The sequence below is a fragment of the Cynocephalus volans genome, unplaced genomic scaffold (genome assembly GCF_027409185.1).
Source record: "Cynocephalus volans isolate mCynVol1 unplaced genomic scaffold, mCynVol1.pri scaffold_35, whole genome shotgun sequence".
NCBI classification, from domain to species: domain Eukaryota; kingdom Metazoa; phylum Chordata; class Mammalia; order Dermoptera; family Cynocephalidae; genus Cynocephalus; species Cynocephalus volans.
The window spans coordinates 620,233-643,091 of record NW_026902463.1 but is presented as its reverse complement, the minus strand read 5'-3'; the positions used below and the strand labels follow the sequence as shown (position 1 = coordinate 643,091).

The 22,859-nt window shown below is 44.8% G+C and overlaps 1 protein-coding gene and 1 pseudogene across 1 annotated transcript; both read right to left on the bottom strand.

The window, feature by feature from the left end:
• Nucleotides 1–281: 281 nt before the first annotated feature.
• Nucleotides 282–14,581, bottom strand: LOC134369075 (histone-lysine N-methyltransferase PRDM9-like; annotated as a pseudogene).
• Nucleotides 14,582–18,318: 3,737 nt separating this feature from the next.
• On the bottom strand, nt 18,319–22,559 carry LOC134369073 (testis-specific Y-encoded protein 4-like; the record flags this gene model as incomplete). Its single annotated transcript, XM_063085262.1, has 8 exons — nt 22,493–22,559; nt 21,950–21,952; nt 20,467–20,606; nt 19,807–19,962; nt 18,985–19,062; nt 18,744–18,855; nt 18,504–18,649; nt 18,319–18,399 (listed from the first exon to the last, which is right to left on the bottom strand). Coding segments are annotated over exons 1-8 (783 nt in total), but the record flags the coding sequence as incomplete, so codon positions are not given.
• Nucleotides 22,560–22,859: the final 300 nt, after the last annotated feature.

The following is a 22,859-nucleotide window of genomic DNA, read 5'->3' as shown; positions in this document are numbered from 1 at the left end:
GAACAGGAGGCCAGAAGGACATGGAGGGGAGCCAAGTGGGACATGGAGGGGATCCGCACCCGTCCACAGACCATGAACCCTTAAGGAACCCCTGCCTCCCACATTTTCTGCCTCATCTCTGGTCATGAAAATGGAGGGTGTGTTTGATCGGTCACATCTGTCTCTACACTCCTGGGGAATATGAGAGGTCAAGAGAAGTTCTCTGAAGTTCCCTCAGTGCTGGGTTGTGGAGGTGTGTGGTGGCCACACACTCTCTGTTGAGATGTGGTTTTACTGCTGACTCACTTGCCCTTCCTGCAAACATAGGGCTTCTCCCCTGTGTGCGTCCTCTGGTGTCGCATGAGGTGTGACTTACAGCCAAAGCCTCTCCCACACTCCCTGCAAACATAGGGCTTCTCCCCTGTGTGTGTCCTCTGGTGTCAGATGAGGCCTGACTTGTTACTGAAGCCTCTCCCACACTCTCCACACTTGACTTTTGCAATTCTTGAGATTCTTACCCCCACAGATAACTTGCCTGTGTTCTCTGGATTCACCTTCTGGCCTGTTCTGAACTCTTCTTCCATCTCACTCTCCCTAGAACTCCCCATTTGGCCTTTGGGCGGGCTGGAAAATGTGCTTGAAATCCTCCTGTGCCTTGTCCTCTTATATAAGGGTTGGACCTTTCTTTGGCCTCTTGACCTTCTGCCTCATCATTCCAGCTGTGTGGATCAGGATGTTGCTGCTCCTGATTCTGACCCACTGCACAGAGATCTCCTGGCTGGAGATGTTCTCTTGCAGATGTCTCTGGGAAGGTTGGAGAGGAGTGATTGTGTTCCACATGTTGCCTGAGGAATTTCTGACTGGAGAAGGCCAGAGGGCATGAAGAACAAGGGTGGATCTCTGGCTTTGGTTCCGCTGAAAGAAGAAGGTTTTGGTCAGGGGAGGTGTAGACAACTGGGCCATCTGCTTTGTTGTATAGTAAGGCCTGCTCCACTAATCATTCCTCATGTGTTAATACAAGCTGTCTCCCACCAAGCATTCCTTTACAGTCTATTTTTCATTCTGTTTTTGTTTACTACATCTTCCTCAGAAATCTAGAAAGCCCACATCAAGGGCCTTGTCTATGGATCAGCCAAACCAGGGACCTTCAATAGCATCAGAGGCAGCTTCAGTCTTTATACAGAAGGAACTGCAGTGACTTCCCCCCCACACACACTACAATTATCTTCTAGGTCATATCATATCCTCTTCTCTCCCTAATCTCTGGGTACTTTTCCTGATAGAGCATCTGCAGCTATTTTATTCTACTGAGAAATAATAACTCTGGATTACATAGATGGTGATAGAGTTTGGATGTGTTGTCCCCCCAAAACTCATGTGAAAATCTGATCCCCAATATGGCAGTGTTGGGAGCTGTTTGAATCATGGGGGCAGTTCCCTCATGAATGAATTACTGTTCTCCCCGGAAGGTGGCAGTAGTGAGTGAGTTCTCACTCTATTAGTTCCCATGAGGGCTGGTTGTTTAAAAGACCCTAGCACCTCCCCCATCTCTTTCTCTTGCTTCCTCTTGCCGCTTGTACCCACCAGCTGCCTACCACTTTCCACCATGAGTAGAAGCAGCCTGAGGCTCATGCCAGGTGCAGCTGTCCCAGAATCATAAGCTAAATAAACCTCTGTTCTTTATAAATTATCCAGTCTCAGGTATTGTGTTATAGCAACACAAAAAGGGGCTATTATGGATGGACTCATCCTTAGTGACTTTTCTTATGAGGGGAAAAGGATCTAGTAAGTCACGAACTACTTCGTCTGGAGATGCACAAATGTAGAAGGCAGTGTAGAGTTAAAGATGTAAGTACACCTGAGTTTGAGTCTCCCCAGTCAAAGACATTTAATTGAGGACTCTTGTGTACCTGGTTCTCCATCAGGAAGTGGGATTCAGAGTGGTCCAGGCCCCCTTGAGTAAAGGACTCTGGTTCCTGCTGCCTAAACTAGATTATGGATTGCTTCCATCTCAGTGTCCACAAATCATAAAATAAAAATATGTTCTTCCTTGGGTGACACATCAAGTATTCCTACTTGAGGTATTTCATTCAGTCTTAACACATTTCAAATTTAATAGGAAGTTCTGTTTTAATTGTATCCCTAATCAGACTTCTTTCCTCCTGACTCCCATCTTTATCCAACCCACCATCTTCTCTTACCTGGAGACTGATGTGGCGTCTGAGGGGATTACCCACTGCAGATTATTTTCTGAAAATTAACTCAAAGTCCACAATTGTTTCCATCTCAGGAAAATCCCCAGTGTCTTGGCAGGAATCATGGGCACTACATGTCCAGGCTTCTGTGTATCTCTCTGACCTCTGCTCTCTTCTCTGCTTCCTTCACCTGGGTGGTCTCAGCCATTCCTCAAACACCCTCACTCTCTCCTGCCTCAGAGCTGTTGCACGAGCTGCTCCTTCTGCCTGGAGACATTTGAGCACAACTCTGCACCTCTCAAATGTTATGTCCTGAGAGGAACCTTCCCTCATGTTCCCTGCCATACCCTCCCTCCCCTCATGATGATCTCTAGGCACTTTTCTTGCTTAGTTTTCTTGAAAGCATGAATGACTGTCTCATTTTATGCACATGCCTGTGTGTGTCTGCGTGTTTCCCTAACTCACATGTCAGCTGCTCAATAGCACTTATTCTGATCATCTTGTTCTATCCATATTTCCTGTTTCTCGAACATTGTCTGGCACAGAGTAAGAATTCACATGACAACTAATTGAAATAATGAATGAATGAAAAACAACATATATATGTTATTTAGAAATACGGAAGATATTAAGAAATAATTAAAAGAGCCAGAAGAAACTGCCTTGTTGAAACAGCCGGTAGGTGCTTGAGAACTTGTTCTTTGTCTCTAAGCCTGTCAGGACTATATGTTGTTATATATTTTGCATATAAAGTAGTTAAAAAATAAAATGAGAACAAAAATTTTAAAATATAAATTGTCCCTAAAAGTCAAATGCATATGAAACAAAGCCTTAATTTCAGAAACACCTGATTTGAAATTTTTCTGACTTCAGACTGCATTTTACTCTACTTAACAGTTGTACCATGAAAATTCCCAAGGAGAATTCTTTCTTTTCTGTCCTTTTTAAAGAATAATGTGGTGCCTACCTCTCCCTGCTGTGAGCTCTTTCTTCCACTTGCTGTCCCACTTGATACCCAGCTCCTGGCCATATTCATCCCCATACCAGACCAGCAGTTCACAGCCCGGCCTGATGACCTGGCAAGTTCAATAGAAGATCTGCCCGTGGTATTGAAAGGCCACCAGGTTCTGCTCCTCATCATCCCGGGCACAGTTCACATACCTGGGGTTGAGGCAGACAAAGGGACAGAAAATAACAGGCAGTGAGTCTCCACTACCTGCCAGGGCCGTGTTGGGCTTGTCACCAGATGGTCAAGGCCCCCATGCTGTGACGGGCCATGCCGTTACCCTCCTCCAGGAACCTTCTGTTCATACCTAAGCCTCTTTCTCCAAGTCCTGCTTATGGTGCTCATCCTGCCTGGAATGCTTTTCCCCCCTTGCCTACTTAACCATTCTTCAAAGCCCAATTACAGACTTACCTCCACCATGATTGGCCATAAAACACTGACTTCTCACTTCTCTAAACTCTCAATCGATTTCTACTTATACCACAGAATTTGGTGTTTGATCAATCATGTACTCTGCTTCTAGATAAGCTCACATCATTCTATACTCACCCCAAGTCTATCTTCTTTTGAAAGACCTTTTTCTAATCTCCCATAGTTTACCCAGGTGCCATTCACCTGCCTCCCTGGGTTCCCATAGAAACTTAGAGGTCCCTTTGTCCTAGCATGATAATACACAATAATAACAGCATATCCCTATTCTTATCCTCTAATAAAACAAGAACCTTCATGGAAAGGGGCTGGTCCATGCAGCACAGAGGTCCATGACCACACTGAAGCTCACTTCTCAGGCTTCAGGTTTTAATTTCACTGAAGCTGGGAAGAATTCCTGTCCTCACAGATTAAAGGTCCCTTGTTTTACATTGTCTTGGCCTTGTGTACTTCTCCTATAATCAAATGTTTCATTTATGCTTGCAATAGTCCTTCACAAGGGCATGGGTTGTGTGATCTATTCATGAGATGTACTCCATTTTCTAAACTAGAGTACAGCAAATGCTTAATAAATGCTGATTAGATAAATTAAAGTGTGAATCCAGCATCCCCAATGAATCTAGGCTCCTCAGGGTTTATCCTGGTGCCCCAATTTTGTCTATCATAGAGATTTAGTTTTTTGATTAAAAAATGGTAATGTTTATATTTTACCTCTTTTTTCCTGGATGTTCATAATAAGAAAGTACATTGTAAGGGGAGCAGAGAGTGTAAAAACCATTGAGGGAGGCATGCTGAGGAGGAAAGAAGCCGAGCTTGAGAGAGATGAGTGTCCCTGCTGGAACCCGAAACCTATTGGCCTTACCTCATCCAGTTGGCCCGAGATTTGTCCTTTCCATCCACATACTCATAGCAGTTTCTCCCCTTGGTGATCTGAGTTTCAGAAAAATAAGTTAGTCATTTTTGGGTTTGATGGGCAGGTAATAATCAGAATTATTTTATTCTACTGTCATCCATGCATTTGAGCCTGCATGGATTCAGCCGCCAATGGTGACACATGCTGTGTACTCCTCAGCATCATCTACACATCTGAGTTGATTTGTCCAGTCAGAGCTGAGGCCCCATAGGGAGAATGCACTTTTTCTGTCTCTGTGAGACTTTTCTCCCACTCACCCACTGACCTTTAAATAGGAGTTCCAGGTTCATGTAAAGACCACTAAGTACACAGATCTAACCATGTTGTCACTATCCATGTTCTAGCATGTAGAAGGTGATGTCCCACCAAAGGCACAGAAGGGATATAGGAAGCCAGAAGATGGGGTAAGGTAGGCCCTTCTCACCATCCAGGAGTAGCCACTGTTGGCTGCCTCTTCATCTTCTGTGATCTGGCCCTCATAGGGGCCAAAGTGCTGACCCAACAGCAGATCGGATGCCTCATTCCATACTCCAAGCCCGGCCTCGGGGATGCCCGACGGCCCAATTCTCAGCCCAGGGGGCAAAGTGAGGGCTGAGTGGTTGGGATGCCCCTTGTCCACTGCACTGTCCTTTACAAATGTAGGGGGTCTATAAGCCAGTCAGCTGTCGATGAAGAAGTCCTGGCATTTCGCACAATCTGAAGGCAAGAGCAGCAGGGATTAGGAAAAGTATAGTGCGTGTTCCTGGATATAAAGAGCTTCAGAAAGAGCCCAGCATTTACATAATTCAGCCTCAATCCTGTACTCCAAGCCACCAGAGTAAAGGAATGATTTGGGTTCAAACAACAAGATATAATTATTGTACCGGGACATAGCCTTCTCCATGAGTGGGCCAAAAGGGTCACTTACACAGGTAGTCATCATCCTGAGGCTCACAGACCTCTTTGTATGCATGACCCTTTCTCGCAGGCTATACATCTTCATTTCAATCTCCTTTCTCTTGAGTTCTACATTGGAGAAGAGTAAGTGAGTGAAGTTAGGAGTCTGGAGTGTTTGTCCCTGTATCTTCAGAAATTGTGAAATCTCCTGCAATCAAATTATTGTCTATCCTTCTACATACTCTGGCTCGCCACCTCTTCACTACCTCTTAACTATTATTTCAGAGAGACTAAGACTCTACACCCACACTGACTACAAATGCATAATTCAATTTTAGTTTCTGGATTCCCAGGATCAGGATTAACTTCCGAAACTTTCTGGTCACAAAACAGTTAATGCATGCATTTATTTATCCATGAAATATTTGTTGAAGGTGCATTACATATTAGGCATTGAACAAGGGCAGGGATATACAGTAAGAAAATGTGGTCTCTATTATCACAGATGGATTTATTGGACACCTTGACTGTATATTTATTTTAGTGCTTTTAAACAATATATGAGCCATTGGTCTTTATCTTCATTTTACAGATTAGCATTAATGAGCTCAGAGAATTTATAATGTCTTCCCAAGGTCCAAATGATTCTACGTGGATTACAACAAGTGTGTGACTTCAGAGTTAGTGTTTGTTCTTACATGTTATTCAATACAGCATCTAACTTCTGGTCTCAGCTTAGTCCAGCTTAAGCACAGGTCTATCGAAAGTCTACGCCACATATCTAGACCATACTCATCAACCTTTCTAAAGGACCTAGAGGGACTAAAGTCCCCAAATTATTTTCTCTTACCCAATTTTTCTCTAGAATGCTGTACGGAGGTACTTGCTTCAGCAGGAGGGGACACTCGTTTCGGGGCCTTCTCTGAGTCCCTTGTGTTCAGTAAATCTGTTGTTCCTGACAATTTCTTCAAAATAGATTCATTATTTAACAGTGATCTGGATATTCCCTTTAATGTGAGAATCACATATTAAAAGACAACATACATTTCTTTAGTTCCTTAGGGCTTGCAACCTGTTTTCACATGCATGACTTTAGTTAATGGTTCAACAATCCCTGGAAAAACTTGGAGTGACTGAATACCAGAGAGAAAGGGAAAGGCCTGTGTGGGCAGGACAGTCTTAAGGCTCTTTTGCTTCAACTTTCTATATATACATGAGAGCGAGGGAGGGAGAATAATCTGGAAGACTACCTGGAGACTCAACAAGGTCTGTGAAAGAAGGAGGTAGGGGCTTATAGGGAAAAAGAGGGGATCTTCTATGAACTAGGAGACATTTGACAGAAGGAGAAAGGTAGGAAAGCACAGAGGGTACAAAACACATCTGGAGAATGAACAGTGAGGTTGGGAAGAGAAGAAACAGTTGGCATAAAGGTTATCTAGACAACTAAGAGAGTGATGCTAAGAGCTGCAAACTGCCATATCCTGGAAGGGATATTTAACTTTGAAATTGAATTAACTAGTTCCTGTTCCAATTCTGCCTAAGTAATGGTGTACTACCAGCTAATTCTATTCACTTTCCCGATCCGTAAATTGGCATACATGCTAATTCTTAATGGTACAGTGAACATGAAATGTAATAACGCTCACCAAAGTGTTTTGAGATTAATAATTTCTCTTATAGTCCTGACATCAATTTTCCTCCTCAACCATCTCTACAGTCAAAATCTAATTCAAAGATATTATCTTCAGCACTCTCTGACCCTGTTACCTCTATTTTAATTTGAAAAATTTGGAATTATTCAGAAAACACTGAGGGGGTCATCAAGGGCTCTGAGTTGGGCCTGGGACTCCTGAGAATAATCAGGTATGGACCAGGCTCTCAAAGAGCTCGTAATACAGAGGTGGCAGGCTATACAAATGATTACAAACAGCATGAGATTTGCCTAGTTCGGGCCCAGAGGAAGGAGCAGTTAACTTCTTCCTACAGGGATGAGCATTTCAAATCAGTACCAGGATACATTTCTACTGAATAGTGTAATATACATGAAGTGCTAAGTCATTCTCCTATCTGTTGTTTCTCAATCAAACTTCAAACTTCTCAGGGCTAGGAGCAGTCTTCTCACATCCGAATGGGTCCCTTATGAGAGAGTAGGAACTATCTCCGTCTTCATCTGGGACCAGGCACAATGTAAATTGACTGTATATTGCCAAGCTCCCCTCAGACTGTCTTAGCGTATCTCTCACTTAGCACATCAGAGAAGAATCAGGTTGAAATAATCAGTCAGATGAATAATGTAAAGGTGTATGAGTAAGGCAGCATGAACTTTACAAAAGAAGAAAGATTTAATCAGCTCTTAAGTACTTTAGGGAAAGAAGGAGTATTGGATTAGACTGAACCACTACTGACTGTGATGTCAGGCATAATCTAACATTTCTGTACTTCAGTTTTCTCATCCACAAAATGGTTATGCTTATAGTACCAACTTCATAGGGTTGTTGTAAGGTTTGAGTGAGTTTATTCACGTACAATGCTTAAAATAAAGTCTGAAATATTGCAAAAATAAAACAAGCAGTAATGATTATCATTGCTCTTCTTATTAACTCTTAAAAGGATGATGTCTGCCATTGTGCTAAAGAGATCAGAAAAAGGGAGGCAGCAGTCCTACGATACTGTGCACATTCTCCTTCTCTTACCTGTGTTTGGATCTTACATGAGGAAGATTGTTGTGTCAATAGGATTTTTCAGGTATTCACCTTCTGGTGTTTACTCTGTTCCACTCTGAAGACCACCCAAGGAGGATTGACCAAAAGTTGATGAGAAATCAGTGTTTTGATGGGTAAATATTTCCAAGCTCAGAAGATTCTCATTAGGGACAGAGAATTCTGAACTAGAGAGTGACAATTCCAAGTATTATCCAAGGGTGATTTGAAAATGGTTTCTGAAGTACCATGAAGACCTTTGCTTCTATTGGAGGCACTGCTAATTTTCTTAAAATGTTTTTTTTAAAAATAGAGCTCTGGATCTTGGTGTTAACACCACACTCTAACCAACTGAAGTAACTGGTCACCCATCAAAAAACAAACAAAACAAAACAAAACCTCATCTCTGCTTCATCTTGTGTTGACAAGGTTTCTATTACATTTTTTTTTTTAAATATATTGGCTTGACTTTCATGAAAAAACGCTGAACAAAACCACACAATGGAGGAAAGGACAGTCTCTTCAAGAGATGGTATTGGGAAAACTCGATCACCATATGCAAAAGAATGAAGATTGACCCTATGTTACACTACATACAAAAATTACATCAAAATAGATTAAAGGCCTTCATGTGACACCCAAAAGTATAAAACTTCAAGAAGGAGACATGGGGGAAAGCTTCAAGAAATTGAGTTTGGCCACGATTTCTTGGAAATGACACCAAAGCATAAGTGACAAAAGCAAAAACAGACAAAGAGAACTATGTAAAACTTAAAAACTTCTGAGCACCAAAGGAAACAATCAAGGAGTGAAAAGGCAACCTACAGACTGGAAGAAAATATTTACAAACCATATATCTGATGAGGGGTTAATATCTAGAATATATAAAGAATTCCTACAACTCAGCAAGAAAAAAACTCAGTTAAAAGAGTGGGTGCTATGACTGGGTTTTTTTCCTCCAAAATTCATATTTTGAAACCCTACTTCCTGGTGTGATAATATTTGGAGATGGAGCTTTTGGGAAGTAACTAGGGCTAGATGAGTTCATGAGGGTGGGGTCCTCATGATGGGATTAGTGCTTTTTATAAGAAGAGGAAGAGAGGGATTCCCCCCAAGAGGTGGAAGTAACCTAAATATCCATTAAAAAATGAATGGATAAGGAAAATGTGGTATAGAAATACAATGGAATATTATTTAGCCTTAAAAAATAAAGAAACCCTGCCATATGCTGCCACATGGATAAATCCTGAAGACATTTTACTAAGTTAAGTAAGCCAGTCACAATAAGCCAAATATGGCATGGTTCATTATTTGAGGTATCTAAAGTAATCAAATTCATAGAAACAAAGTAGAATTGTTGCCAAGAGCTGGGGCAGGAGGAAATGTGGTGTTGTTGTTCAATGGGTATAGTTTTATAGTCATGCAAGATGAAAAAGTTCTAGCAGTTTCTTGCACATCAGTGTGTATATAGCTAATAATATGAAACACTCAAAAACTGTTAGGAGGGTGAGTTTATGTTATGTGATTTAACTGAATCCAGATAATGATGTGTGACAAACCGTGGGGTTAGTCATTTCTTCTTCTAAGACACTTGATCCAATGACTGCACTATTATGAGATTAGGGTTAGAAAGCTCTTTGGTGGATTTACAGTTCAATTAAGGTTTAGTTAAATTGCCCACTAATTAATTAACAATGTTTAGCAAAACGAGTCTTTCTTTATGACTTTAAAGAATGGTAAACTTTCGGGCCGAGCCCGTGGCGCACTTGGTAGAGTGCTGCGCTGCAGCGCAGCGACGCTCCAGCCGTGGGTTCGGATCCTATGTAGGACTGACCGGTGCACTCACTGGCTGAGTGCCGGTCACGAAAAAAAAAAAAAAAAAAAAAAAGAAAAAAGAAAAAAAAAAAAAGAATGGTAAACTTTAAACGTATAGAAAAGTACAGAGAATAATGCTGAAAAACATAAATCCACCACCATGCAGTCCCATTTCAACATTCTGCCACAGCTGCTTGAGATGTTTTTATTTCTACTTTTTATTTCAAAATTCAAAAGTAAAAATGAAACAAACAAAAAAGGTAACTATGACATAGTGAAGCCACCTGCCAGCCCTTCCTCCTTCTCTTGTGATGATAACTTCTGAGTTTGGTATTTCTTACTCACATTCAGGTTTTTATACATTTAGCACTTATTACTGTATCTGTAAATAAAATATGTAATCATTTTACACGTTTAAAACCTTTATATGAACAGCCTCTTGCTGTATATACTCTTTCGCATCATGCTTGTTTGTTGAACATTTGTTTTTGAGAGAACATGTTCTCCTTTGTTAACTCCTAAAATAAAGCCGAGACATCAACCCAGGCTGGTTTCAGGAGGTCACTTCTAATTCCTCCTGGCCCCTCACCTTTCTGCCTAGGTATCCATTCTTCATCGGAATCCTCAGTGTCATCCACATGGAGTTTGGCCTGCCTTCACTGACACATGAAAGCTGTTCGAGGGGCTCTAGAAAGAAGCCAAATCTTTGTCCTAAAAGGGAAGAGGTGGGAGGAGGAACAAAGGGTGGTGGCAATGGAAAGCACCACAAAGCCAGTGTGGCTCAGCATGGGCTGGGAGAGTCTTGAACAAGGTCAAGATGTGAGCTCTGCATGACTAGTGCTGACACTCAGCCATACCCTGACAAATAAAAAGAACAAAATTTCCCCTCCAGATTTGTCTCCATACAGAAGGGAACTGTGGGCAGATGCAGCCACCTAAGAGAGAGCCGTAATAATACAGGGACAGAAGACCTGTTTTCTATTTCCCAGGCTGGTCTGCAGCCAGCACTTGCAGTAACCTATGTTAATCAGTTCATTATAGTTCCTTTTCACATTCTTATAGCAAATTTTCTTCGATTCTCCCATCTCTGCCCATTCTTCCTTGGAGAAGTATATCGAAAAGCCTTTGAAAGCATCTTTAGCCTAGAGAAAATAACATAGTTCATCAGTGATTTACTGTATACATCACAACACCGAGTGGGGCCTTTTCTTCTACCTTGTAATCATAACAAGCAGAACACAGCCTGGGGCCTTGGGGTGGTCTCTGTGAAACAAGGATAAAGACATTTGTTCCCGCCCTCCCCAGATTGTGTCCTGTTTGAGAGGACACAGCATTTTCCTAGCTCTCCCCAACACAGAGAGTTTGATTCCACTGTCCTTTTCTCTCCCATGTCCCAGACGGGACAAATTGTCCCCACTCCACGCACATTCACAGCCAGGGTCACACAGAGTTGCAGGCCATGGGTCTGTGGCCTTCCAGACACCAGCTCCTGTCACTCGGTTCCCCTCTCCATCCTTCTTACAGATCCTGCTTGGAGCCCAGCTTGACTTCCCCCAACTCTCACCTTGGGCTTCTGCCCTGTACTCCCTGCATCTCCCTCAGGGGTCTCCTCCCGGGATCTGTTGGAGCTCTCGGTGCTGGGACAGGCTGGCAACTCCCTGATCCAACTCCAATGTTGGGAAGAACCCTTGAGTCTCCCAGCTACAAGGCCAACGTTCCTGTGGAAAGAGATGGTGCTGAGAGGAGGCCACAGCCCAGACCATTATGCACAGCCAGGCTCTGTCTTCTCCACTTGGCCATGTTGTCCAGACCAGGAAGATGTGGAGACTTTGCAAGAACTGGAGGATGTTGGGGAGGTCTGAGGGCTATCGATGGGATAGGGGGAGGGTCTCTGCTGGCCATGACAGACCACCTAACATAAGCTGTTCTGTTTCAGTGCCCCTGCATCTTGACACGTCTGAGGAAGGGTGGCAAAGGTGCCTGAGGGTCAAGGCTCAGGTATCTTCGAGGGGAGTCCTGAGATGTGATGGCTGGGGGAGGCCCATGGAGACTTTGAGGCCCCCTGACTGATGGGACTCGGGTCAGACTCACCAGCTCCACTGAGAGGAAATGAACATTTCTCATAGGAAGCTTCTGGGATCTTCAACTGGAGATTCTGGAAATCTGTGGGAGTAAAGCAGTCTGGATCTCTAAGGAGCAGCAATCCCACAGGCTGAGGAGATTGCGGGTCTCCAAGGCCAATGAGATTTGGGGTCTCTCAGGCTGAGGTTCTGGGGGTTTTGGGGTTGAGAGGATTTGGGGTATCTCAGGCTGATAGTATTTGGGGTTTTTCAGGACAAGATTTTGGGTCTTTCGTGCTGAAGAGATTTGGGATACTCAGGTCGAGAGGCTTTGGGATTCATCAGGTAAAGGGAGTTTGGGGTCCCTGAGGATGAGAGGATTTTGCATTTTTGAGGCTGAGGAAACTCGGGGTCTCTCAGGCTAAGGAGATTTGGGGTCTCTCATTAGGGGGCATTAGGCTCTCTGACACTGACGTTATTTGGGGGTCTTTGAAGCAGAAGGACGTTTCCAGGCTGAGTAGGATCTCTGAGCTCGGGGAAAGTCAGTCTCTCTGTGGCTGCGGAATTTAGCGTTTCCCAGGCTGAGGGGAATTGTGATTCCTCAGGCTTAGGTTGTTTGGACTCTAATCATTAGAGGATTTGGCGTTCCTGTGGGTGAACGGTAGATTTGAGGTGTCTGAAGCTGAGGTGCGTCGGGGTCTCAGGCGAGGGGGTTTGAGGTCGGTCCAGGTTAGCGGATTCGAGGTCTCTTGGGGATCAGGGGATCTGGGGTTTCCCAGGCTGAAATTTGAAGGTCTCGGGCTAAAGGTGTACAAGGTTTCATACTGCACGGCAAAGACTTCCCGAGTTCCTGTCAGTCTCCCTGGCTTTCTCCTGCCCCGCTGCGCACCCTGACTCGCGCCCGCTGGGATCCTCTCTGGTTGAAACGGCCACGCAGCCACCGGTACCACCAAACCACCTATCAGAGTTGTGACCCAAACGCTCCCGCCAATGAGCGATCAGAAGGACATAAATGGGCGGAGAGTAGGGAGGAGCCAAGCCTGTCAGTCACAGGCTCCCCTCAGTCCTAGGCTCGGGTGGTAAGGCGGGACCTGGTCTTTCCCGCCTTGTGGACAATCCGCCCCAAACCTAAGGGACTGGCTGCTCTGGGTGGATCCCTGAAGGGGTGATTGGATTATAGCACCATGCAGTAGTGAATGCTTTAAAAATGGTGGTGAGTGACGTTGTTCTGAGGACTTTAAAAGAAGAGGAGAGTCTGTCTCTCTGTTCTCTCTCTCTCTCAGCTTCCACCATCTTGCAGCGTGAGACCCCTGGGTCACTGTTGCCACCACCAGATGGACTTTGGACTTCCCAGCCTCAGAAACTTTCGCAATAAATTTCATTTTCTTTATAAATCACCCAGTTCAGGTATTTTTTTATAAGCAACAAAAACAGACTAATACAGCAAGCTTTTCTCTCAGGCTCATCTTTAGGCTTCAGGTAATCCACAAGAGAAGACTTGAGCAGATGTAAACTGCTCGTATAGTTTTGACGGTGTACCAAAATTCTGAGCCAATCTGAAAAGAACAAGACAGCATTTTTTTATTTGTCCTGTCTTACATTTTGTTCTGGGCACATAAAGATATGTCTCCCAAATTACTGCTTAATGGAACAGAGACATCAGTGATTGCACACGACAAGTATGGTCTACTCAAAACAGTTTTGAAAAGTAAGTTTACAAAATCGACTATAATGATCAGAAATAAACCATGGTGAGGGAGAATAACGTGTTCTCCAAAATTACTACATTGCAATAATCATAAATTCCAGGTTTCAAAAACAAAACAAAACAAAAACCTAACAAACGGGAAAACTTTTCAAAGCATGCAAAGAAACATGAAAGCACTTCCCATTCACGGGAAAATAGTGATGATGATGATGATGATGATGATGATGATGATGATGATGATGATGATAATTTTAAAAATGGTGGGTGGGGACTCCCAGCCAATGAACTTATTAGACAGACTTTAAATCACCCAAAACAACTGTCATACATATGTCCAAGAGGTAAAGGGAATGATGCACAAAGAAATAAAAGAAACCAAGGGAACAATGTCTAACCAAATACAGATTCTCAATAAGGAGATAGAAATCAACAGCTCGAAAACCATAACATGTGAATTGATACCTTCACTAGAGGTTTCAAATGAAGGTTTGAGCATGCAGAAGAAAAAATCAGAAAACTTAGTTAGGTCACTTGAAATGATCCTGTATGACGAGCAGAAAGAGAGAAGAAAGAAAAAATTAAACACAGCCTAGGAGACTGTGTGATCCCCATAAAGCAAGCCAATTGTATTAATCCACTTCTGTTGCCGATAACAGAAAACCTGAAACTGAGTGATTTATAAAGAAACAAAACATGTTTCTTACAGTTCTGGAGGCTGGGAAGTCCAAGGTCCAGGAAACATATCCGGTGAAGGCCTTCTTCTTGGTGGTGACTCCACAGCAATGCAGGCTGTCACAGGGAGAGAATGGGTGAGCAAGAGAGCTAACCTGCTCACTTGCTTTCCTTCTAAAGTTGTCAGAACCACACCCATGATAACTCATTACTTCACGGACAAGGGCATAGTACTCACAATCCAATACCTCCTCAAAGACCCTATCTTTCAAATATTATAATAGTACTTCCCACTCTCTTAGCACTGTTACAATGGAGGTCAAGCCCCAGTGAGTTTTGAGGAACAGTCGAAGCCCAGAATGACAGTCCCAGAAGAGAGGCTAAAGAGAAAAGGGCAGGAAAACAAACAAACAAACAAAAACAACAACAAAAAAAAACCACATTTCGAAGAATAATTGCCCGAACTCCCAAAATTCTTGAGAAGACATGAATGTTCAGATAGAATGTTCTTTGGCTTAGAAGCCTTTAGACCAAATTATCTCTTCCTGAAGCCCTCACATTTCTTCAACACCCAGACCCTGTAGGCAGAATAGGCTCACACTGTTACCTGCCCTTTCTGAATGCCCTGTTTAGTTTATGTCCCCCTCTCACTTCTCTGCAGGAGGTCAACGAGAATAGAGATTTTTTGACACCTTCTCATGCAATGACAAACCCATACATAAATAGCTTAGAACAAACAAATCATGAAGAAATTGTGCATAGAGTAAGTTTATTAAAGGAATAATCCAGTTAAAAACTGGAGGGGCTGTGACCATCAACTCCATTCACCACTGCACTGTGTTTACATAACACTTACAAGTAAACCTGACAAGTAAACCCAAGATTCCCCCCCGCCCTTGAAAACGACCTGACACATTCCCTTCAAAGCGTTCATTCTCTTCTGGGGGCGAGGGGTAAAGGGGGCACAACTAGGAGGCGTAGTTGTTACTGACTTTTCCGAAAGCCTCTCTTATGTGATCCAAGTGGGATTTATGCTCCTCGTTAAATTCAGTGAGTGCACAAGCTATCCCTGTTTCTAAATATGTAACAAGGTTAGTTATGCCTATAAGTAAAGCATTTCCGTGACTCCAAAAAATAACTCACAGATAATATCAGTTAAAGGAGATAGACGGATTTGATGCAGAAATGGAGAAAACAGCCAAATTCACTTGGAGACAGACTCAGACACAAACTATATATGAATGAATGAACAAACGGTAACAGTGGCAGATAGCAAAGCAAAGAGATGAAAATATTGAAACCACTGTAGAGATGTGAGTGTTCAGTTTACATCAGCAAGGATAAATGATATCAGATGATAAAAGTATAGGCAGAGTCAGAGGAAGAGACACACACTCACACACAGAATGAGAAAGACACCTGGTGAAATGCAGACACTCAATTTGAATTTTAAACAGAGAATACCAAGACACTGACATCAGGAAAAACAAATGTGGTTCAGAGATATCAAGTCAGAATGCTCACAAATTAATCATGTGATTATGAGGCCCACATGCACTGATACTCCATGGAAGGAAACATTAGGGAAAATGTACAATTTCACACTTCTTTTGGTAACCCAAAAACAGCGGGACCATGTGAAAGCAGTAATATGACTGAATTACACCTATGAGTCAAGGACGAAACTCAGGAAGATGCATTCTCTTGGGTGGACATGACCAAGCCACTAGGCAATCGCAGTTTAGTCAACAGTAGACAGCTACGGTTTTGCTAGACCCTCCATGGAAGTTCTCCTCACATTTCACTCCAAGAGCAGCTACAGTTAAAACTGGCAACCAAGGGCTAGCGGGAGATAAGTATTTGGAGAACCCTTTCCTAACCTTTTCTCCATTCATTAAACGCTAAGTAAGACCCCTAAACTTGCAGCTAAATACTCAGGAAAGGGCACACAGAAATCTGCTGACCTGCTCTCATGCAGGGCTTCTGGAACTGCTGTCTTTTACAAGCACAATGGAAGATAGGTAGCAGTACATGGCACCGGAAAAGGTTCCTGCTGTTTGGATCAAGATGGACCAAGTTGCTTAGAAAGCCTGTCCCGTTCTTTCCTTTTATGTTAACCTTATGCACAACATGCTGAAAACACCACAGAAAATGAAAGGTTTCTGGGTTCCTAATACGGTGTGGGGTATCATTTACTAAGACAACATTCTCACTGGAGTATACCAAGAAAGGAATGTACTCATAATGGCTTTACCTATTTACATTTTGGGATCTTCACCTAATACACAGGGTCTTGGGTAAAAGCTTAGACCATCTGAAAATAGGAATATTAAGAATAATGTCTACATCTAGGATCATCTAGGGACAGACAGCACATGGGTGAAAGTCTAGCAGTTGTATATTTAACCACTCCACCTCCCTGCTCTGTTTATATTTTTTGCCCAAACTCAGTCACCTGGAAAAACAACGGGACTCACATACAACTACAAGGAGACCCGCTTTTTCCCAAAAGTTTATCTTTTCACTTAGTCACCTTTGCCAGAAACAAAGCCACACCTTCAGTGCCTTCCCTCATCCCTTTGTGTCCTTTCCCACAGTCCCTTCATATACCATATATTCCCATTTCTTAAAATGTTGCTGGGAAGCCTGGCCCTGACAGGTTGATTGTCCCAGCAAAGCACTGTGCATTCATCTACCTAAGGATGACATTTGGTTCAGAAGAGAAACGAACTTTAATATTTCCACCTTGAATTCTCTTAACGCACAAGAGAGGATATTTGGAGGAGCCCTGTGCAAGAAAATTTCACCCTGGTTATCTTACTTCTGTAATCACTAGGTCCTTTCCTTGAACAACCCTCACATTCCTGGGAAAAACAAGAAGTGTCAAACTAAACTGTTTCTCTTTCCTTTCTTCTTTCTCCACAACCCCCTGCTCTGTGGGGAAGGAATAAAAAAAGTCCTCAGACGGAATCCCAAACCTTGTGTATCTGCTCTCTACAACTTTATAAGCCCAGATCCGCCACAGACTGACAGTTCCTGGACAAAGAATTAAAAATCCCACATGGATTTGACCTATGTAGAATCTCACCCCAATCCGGTACACAAGCACACACACAGAGACACATATGTTTGATGGTGTTTATTTCTCCTTCACACCAATCCGATTTTATCCAAGTGTCTTGCTGTCTGCATTTTTCATCACCTGACCGGCTTTTCTTTCAATCCTGAGCATGAGAACACTGTATCTGAAGTCACTTTTTAGAAGTTCTGCTTTTTTAGGTAAAGTCTGATGCTCCGAGATATTCAACTCAAAAACTTGGAATACTCTAAAACACACAAACACACATAAAAACTCATTTTCTCTGAAAAATGTTAAAAATTGCTTTAATTATGCAAGGTCCTGCCCAGGAAAAACTAGCCCTTCCCCGTTTGTGACCTCTTCAATTTCCCCTTACCATGTGTTAGAAATTGCTCTCCGTAACATCTGCCCCACTGCCAGTGTTCTCTGTATGAGTAGAATAAGCTAAGGAGATAAACAAGAAAATTAAAAGACACTGATTACCAAAATGGAAAATTGATGAGAGAAAGGAATGAGAGACTGTACAAATATTCATAGCCTTTTGTGGAAAGGGTGAAAGGAGGAACATTTGATGAGCCAAAATTTAAGGGGGTGGAGAAATGACTGAGGGTGGGGTTGACTGTCATGGAATTAAGTTCAGAGAAGTAAAGGATTGAGCTTTGCTTCTGTCCAAACGACTCCGGACACTGACTATAGTGCAGTGGGCTTAAGCTTCCCCAGCTATAACTTGTTTTGCAGTGCAGTTTCTCCAACGTTCCTGTTTCATCTTGATGCCCTGGGTGACCTGGTTTGTGTCATTCCCTGTCTTTCAATTTCTACACTTGTGAAATGAGTGTCCAGGTACCTAAAAACATGCATTTCAGCCCCTACTTCCTGAGCTGCTCACCTGCCCTCTCGGTTCCCTGTCCAGGCACCTGCATCCTCATGTGGTACCGCAGGGGATTGAGCCATAGGTCTTTACAGATGATCTGTTAGGGGAACCAGGACAGGACCGCTCAGGGTTCAGACACCATTCCCAAGAAGGCTGGGAACCCTCCCTGGTCATTTCTGAATTTTCGCAGTGAGGCCCTACCTCAGCGATCCTGTTAGATCCTGCAAAGTTGTGGTCAGAAAACCAGTTGAAGAAGTTAACACTGCTGTTGTGGTGCCTGCGGCTATAAGCCTCATGTTCATAATCCTGATACCACTGAACTGGAGTGGAATGAGATGCCCTGTATCCTGCAGGGAAGAAAAGTATACAGGAAGGGGTTGGAGCATGCTGATGATGATAAACCCAACACCTTCACTACCCATCCTGGGATCCACCTCCTACCGGTGACATTAATGAGATATTCCTTAATAATCACTTTATTCCGGAAGTACGGGTTGTTCCGAAAGAACAACATGATCTTGCAGCAGTGAATGGGATGCCTGATTTCCTCCACCTGTCATGACAAAGTGGAGAAGGTTAAAATTTCTCTTCAGGTCACCTACCCTTTTCTGTTTGCCTGAAAGTATTGCTTCTCTTATCCTTCCCCGCTCAACCTTCCAGCCTCAGTCTCACTAGTTCTGACCTCCAAGTCGATCATGTAGCTAAGCAAGTCTTCATCTTCATCGCTGATCATGGCCAACATCTCGGGGTGGTTCACAATCTGCCTCAGGTCAAGGAGCCTTTCCATGCTACGGGAGTAGGCGCTAGAAGCAACTGAGCATGTATAACCAGCTAGGAGAGTGTGTTGCGCAGGGGTCTCCCACACCTCACACATTGTGTCTCCCACACCTTATGCACCGTGCCCTCCCTGCCTTTCATGAGACACACTCAAGGCAATGGGTGCCTTGCATGGCCTTAAATGGGAGACTGTCCACGTTGACACAGGGAGGGGCTCCTTTCTGAGGGATGCTGAGCTCTATGTGTCCCTGATGTACTAGGGGCAAAAGTGAATCTGCTTGTATCTAAGTATGCACTTTATCAGCTCTTACTGACTAGGGTGGGAATTCATACACTTTCCTACAGCATTATTGTCAGCAAAGCCTGTCCTTCAAACACCTTTTCTACATGAGAACTCCTTTGTGCTATTCACGACACTGATCCAGAATGACTTCTAATTCTCCGCCCCAGTTAGTGTCTCTGTGCCATAAGTATTTGTATTTGCACGAGTGTGGCTGCAGCTCCGTCTTCCCTCAGTCTGTACCTTCCCCCACAACCCCCAAGTAGATGTTTTCCAGTACAGGAATGGAACACTGGTCCTTGGTGCTATCAGTTCCATTCTCTAAACAACTGAGCAACCGGCCAGAAAAGCCTGTATATTCTCATGTTGAGCTGTCCCGTGGATCGATTGCTATTACCCTTGCCCATGCTCCTACTGGTCAGTACAAAGCGAGATTCAAAAGGATACGGCTTTGGCCCAGAAGCCAGGGATGCCCTGGATGATGGCCCTTCGGTGACCGAGATGAGTCCTGCGTCTCTGCACCAGGTTCTGCCTCAAACGAGCAAAGGCCCTCCTGGCTTGGTTGTTCACGGGCTCCAACTCTAACTGAAGGGCCTCCAGTGACTACAGAGGGGATAAGGACAACATGGGGCTCCACAGAGTCTGTGTCGGGGTCTTCTATTCAAGCTTCTCCTCAGGCTCTACAAGTTGCATCAGAGTTTCCTCCCCCAGGTCTTCTTCCTGAACTTATTCCTCAAATTCCTCCTCCTCCTCTTCCCTGTCAGGCTCCTACACCACCCTCTCACCGTCCATCACGTGCTGCGCCCACTCCCCCTTCCACTGCTCCTGCTCCTCCTTCTCCTCGTCCTGCTCAACTCCCTCCACCTCCTGAATAACATCCACCAACACAAGCACCACATCCTCCTGCTCCTCGACTTCTCTCTCCCCTTGTCCCTCTTCGGATTTCCCCTTCTCTTCCTGCTCCTCCTGCCACTCAACGACCTCCGCCACCGCCATTACATCCACAAGCACAGCACCACGTCTTCCTCCTCTTTATCCTCCTGGTCGTCGACTTTTCCTTCCTCACAAGCCTCTTCCGGTTTCTCCTCTTTCCTCCTCCACAGCGACCTCCACCACCTCCACTGCCTCAAACAAAACTGGCGCCACCTCCTGCCCGGTCGCCGCCGCCTCACTCTCTGCCAAGGCCTCGCTTTCCTGCACAGCTTCAACCCCGGTCCCGGAGGCCTCCTCGGGCGTCCCACCCAACTCTGCCAGGGTCGCACACCCCACGCCATTACTGGCCTCTGGCGGCTGCTCCCCAAGAGGCCTACCGGCCCCTCCCTCCCCAGGGCCCTTTCACACACCTACCTTTATCCAGTGTTCGGCGGAAGACCCTTCCTCCCGGGAGCCCGCCTCACTCGCCATGCTGCCCTGGTCCTCAGCAGGCTCAGCTGCGCCGGGTAGGCAAGGTCGAAAGCCTTGAGCTGCACACCCCCAGCAGCAGCTAGAGAAGCCGAGCCACAGGCAGCTTCCGGCTCTGAGAACTTCCGGGAGCCTCGCGGTCGGTCACGGCATTCTGCGCATGCGCAGGACTTTGGCCCGCTCTGCCGGCTTCATGGCGCCAAGGCACCCAGCCACGCCCAGCCATCTACTGTTGGTCCACGGCCAATGGATGAAGAGGTAGTGGCTGTCACGCAGGATGGCCCCGCCTCCCGTACTCAGGCATCTGGGGCACAACTGCCCCGCCTGCGAGCCCTGGCCGTTGTCTCTAGGAAGCCCTCCAAGCTTGCCCGGTGCAGTGCACACACACAGCCGGTTTGCACTTTGTAAAGTCCAATGAGTGTTCCACTCCAAAGTCCATGCCTGCGTCTTGTGTGGCACCGAACCCAGACAACATAAAGTACTTAAGGACACGAAGTGGGCGCATTGGACAGTACTGGGTATTTCAGTTCCAGCCCACAGACAGAATGAGGTTCTCTGAGGGTCGGGCCCATGTGTTGCTCTATATGATGCCGCGCTGGATTTCATCGGGTCTAGAGGCAGAGAGCAGTACTGCAAGCCCTCCCTCAGGATTAGGAAAATTAGGGGTCTCAGAAATAGTGCACGATTGTCTCTGCAAGTATCAGACCCACTCCTCCTCAGTGCCTGGCACAATGGAATTGATTCAGCAGAATGTCCGTCCGCCTGCATGCACACATTTATGCAGTGCCTTCCCAGAGACTGAGAGAGCAAGCCGTGGCCTCCTTTCTACCAATGGCAGATGGCCACCGGCCGTTTGTGCTTTGGAAGAAAGGAAGTCATGCGCAGGAATGTAGGTTCCTCTCTTCGGTATGTATAGTGGGTCGGTAGGTCAAGGGTGTCGTCCAGATCTCCTACACCCTTCTTCCTCGTGATCTTTCTCTTTACTCCCCTCCCTGTTGGGTAGAGGGTACCGATCGTGGTTCCCCATGGGCTGTGTTGAGTGACTGATGTCACTGTCTTGTTTTCTAGTGTCTCGATGGACTTGTACACAGGCACCCCCTTGCTTCACAACTGTGTTTTCTGCCCTTCCTTCTTTATTCTGGTAACCTGGTTTTGCACTTTCACTTGCACAAGTAGACTCCCGGGCTACCTCCTGCAAAAGAGGCAAGGTGAAAGGGACCAGGGCAAAGAGCACATGAAGTACACAGTAAAAACTGCCTGGGACCAAGTTGTGTGAAGTCCTACCTGTCCTTCGACCCTTTTGATGATGACAGATTAGCACCAATTAGTACACCTGTACCACCACATCCTTCTTTCTCGATGCCGCCTGTCCCCAGGCACCATGCTTGAGCCTCAAGCACTCTCTGGTCAATCAGCCTCTGAGTCCAACTTTTTCTTCACGACGCTCACATGTTCCCATGGTTTTCCCTGAACTTCCCTGGGAGTGTCCTCACACCAGCTGCTGTGTGAGCCCATGTCTTCAGTGGCTTTTATTTTCTCTAACAAACGTAGAGGAGGCCCCTGGGAGCCAACGAGCTCTGAGATGTTCTCCTTTGCTCCTGACATGCAGAAATGTAAACTGTCTAGGTAAATATCAGGAAGGGGATTTTGAGGGAAGTAGAGTCATGCAAGCTTGTCGAAGCATTAGGTCATCTGAAAGTGAGGAAAAGAGAAGGAATCCTCCCCTCCTGACCGATGGAGACTTTGCACTGCACACTCATGGACACCGCATGAGAGTGGCTGTCCCGGGAAGTGTCCATGCTCTTGGGATTGTCATTACTGGTCTCTTTTCCAGGAGCGAACATTTCTTAGTATGCCTCCTGGTCTGGGTCGAATGTGAACGCCCTCTTTGATTTCTTTGTAAGAGTCACTCCTTTTGTTTCCTAAAGTGTATGTCTTATCTGGACATTACACCACCAAAAGCAATCCGTGAAGCCTAAACACGTGAAATCAATCAACCACCTACTAGAAACATCTTGGTTCATTGAGGTATGAAAGAGTTTCCCTTTATCTCAGTGAAACAAGGTGAGATCTCTAAGTCACCCTCAGACGGGCTGCAG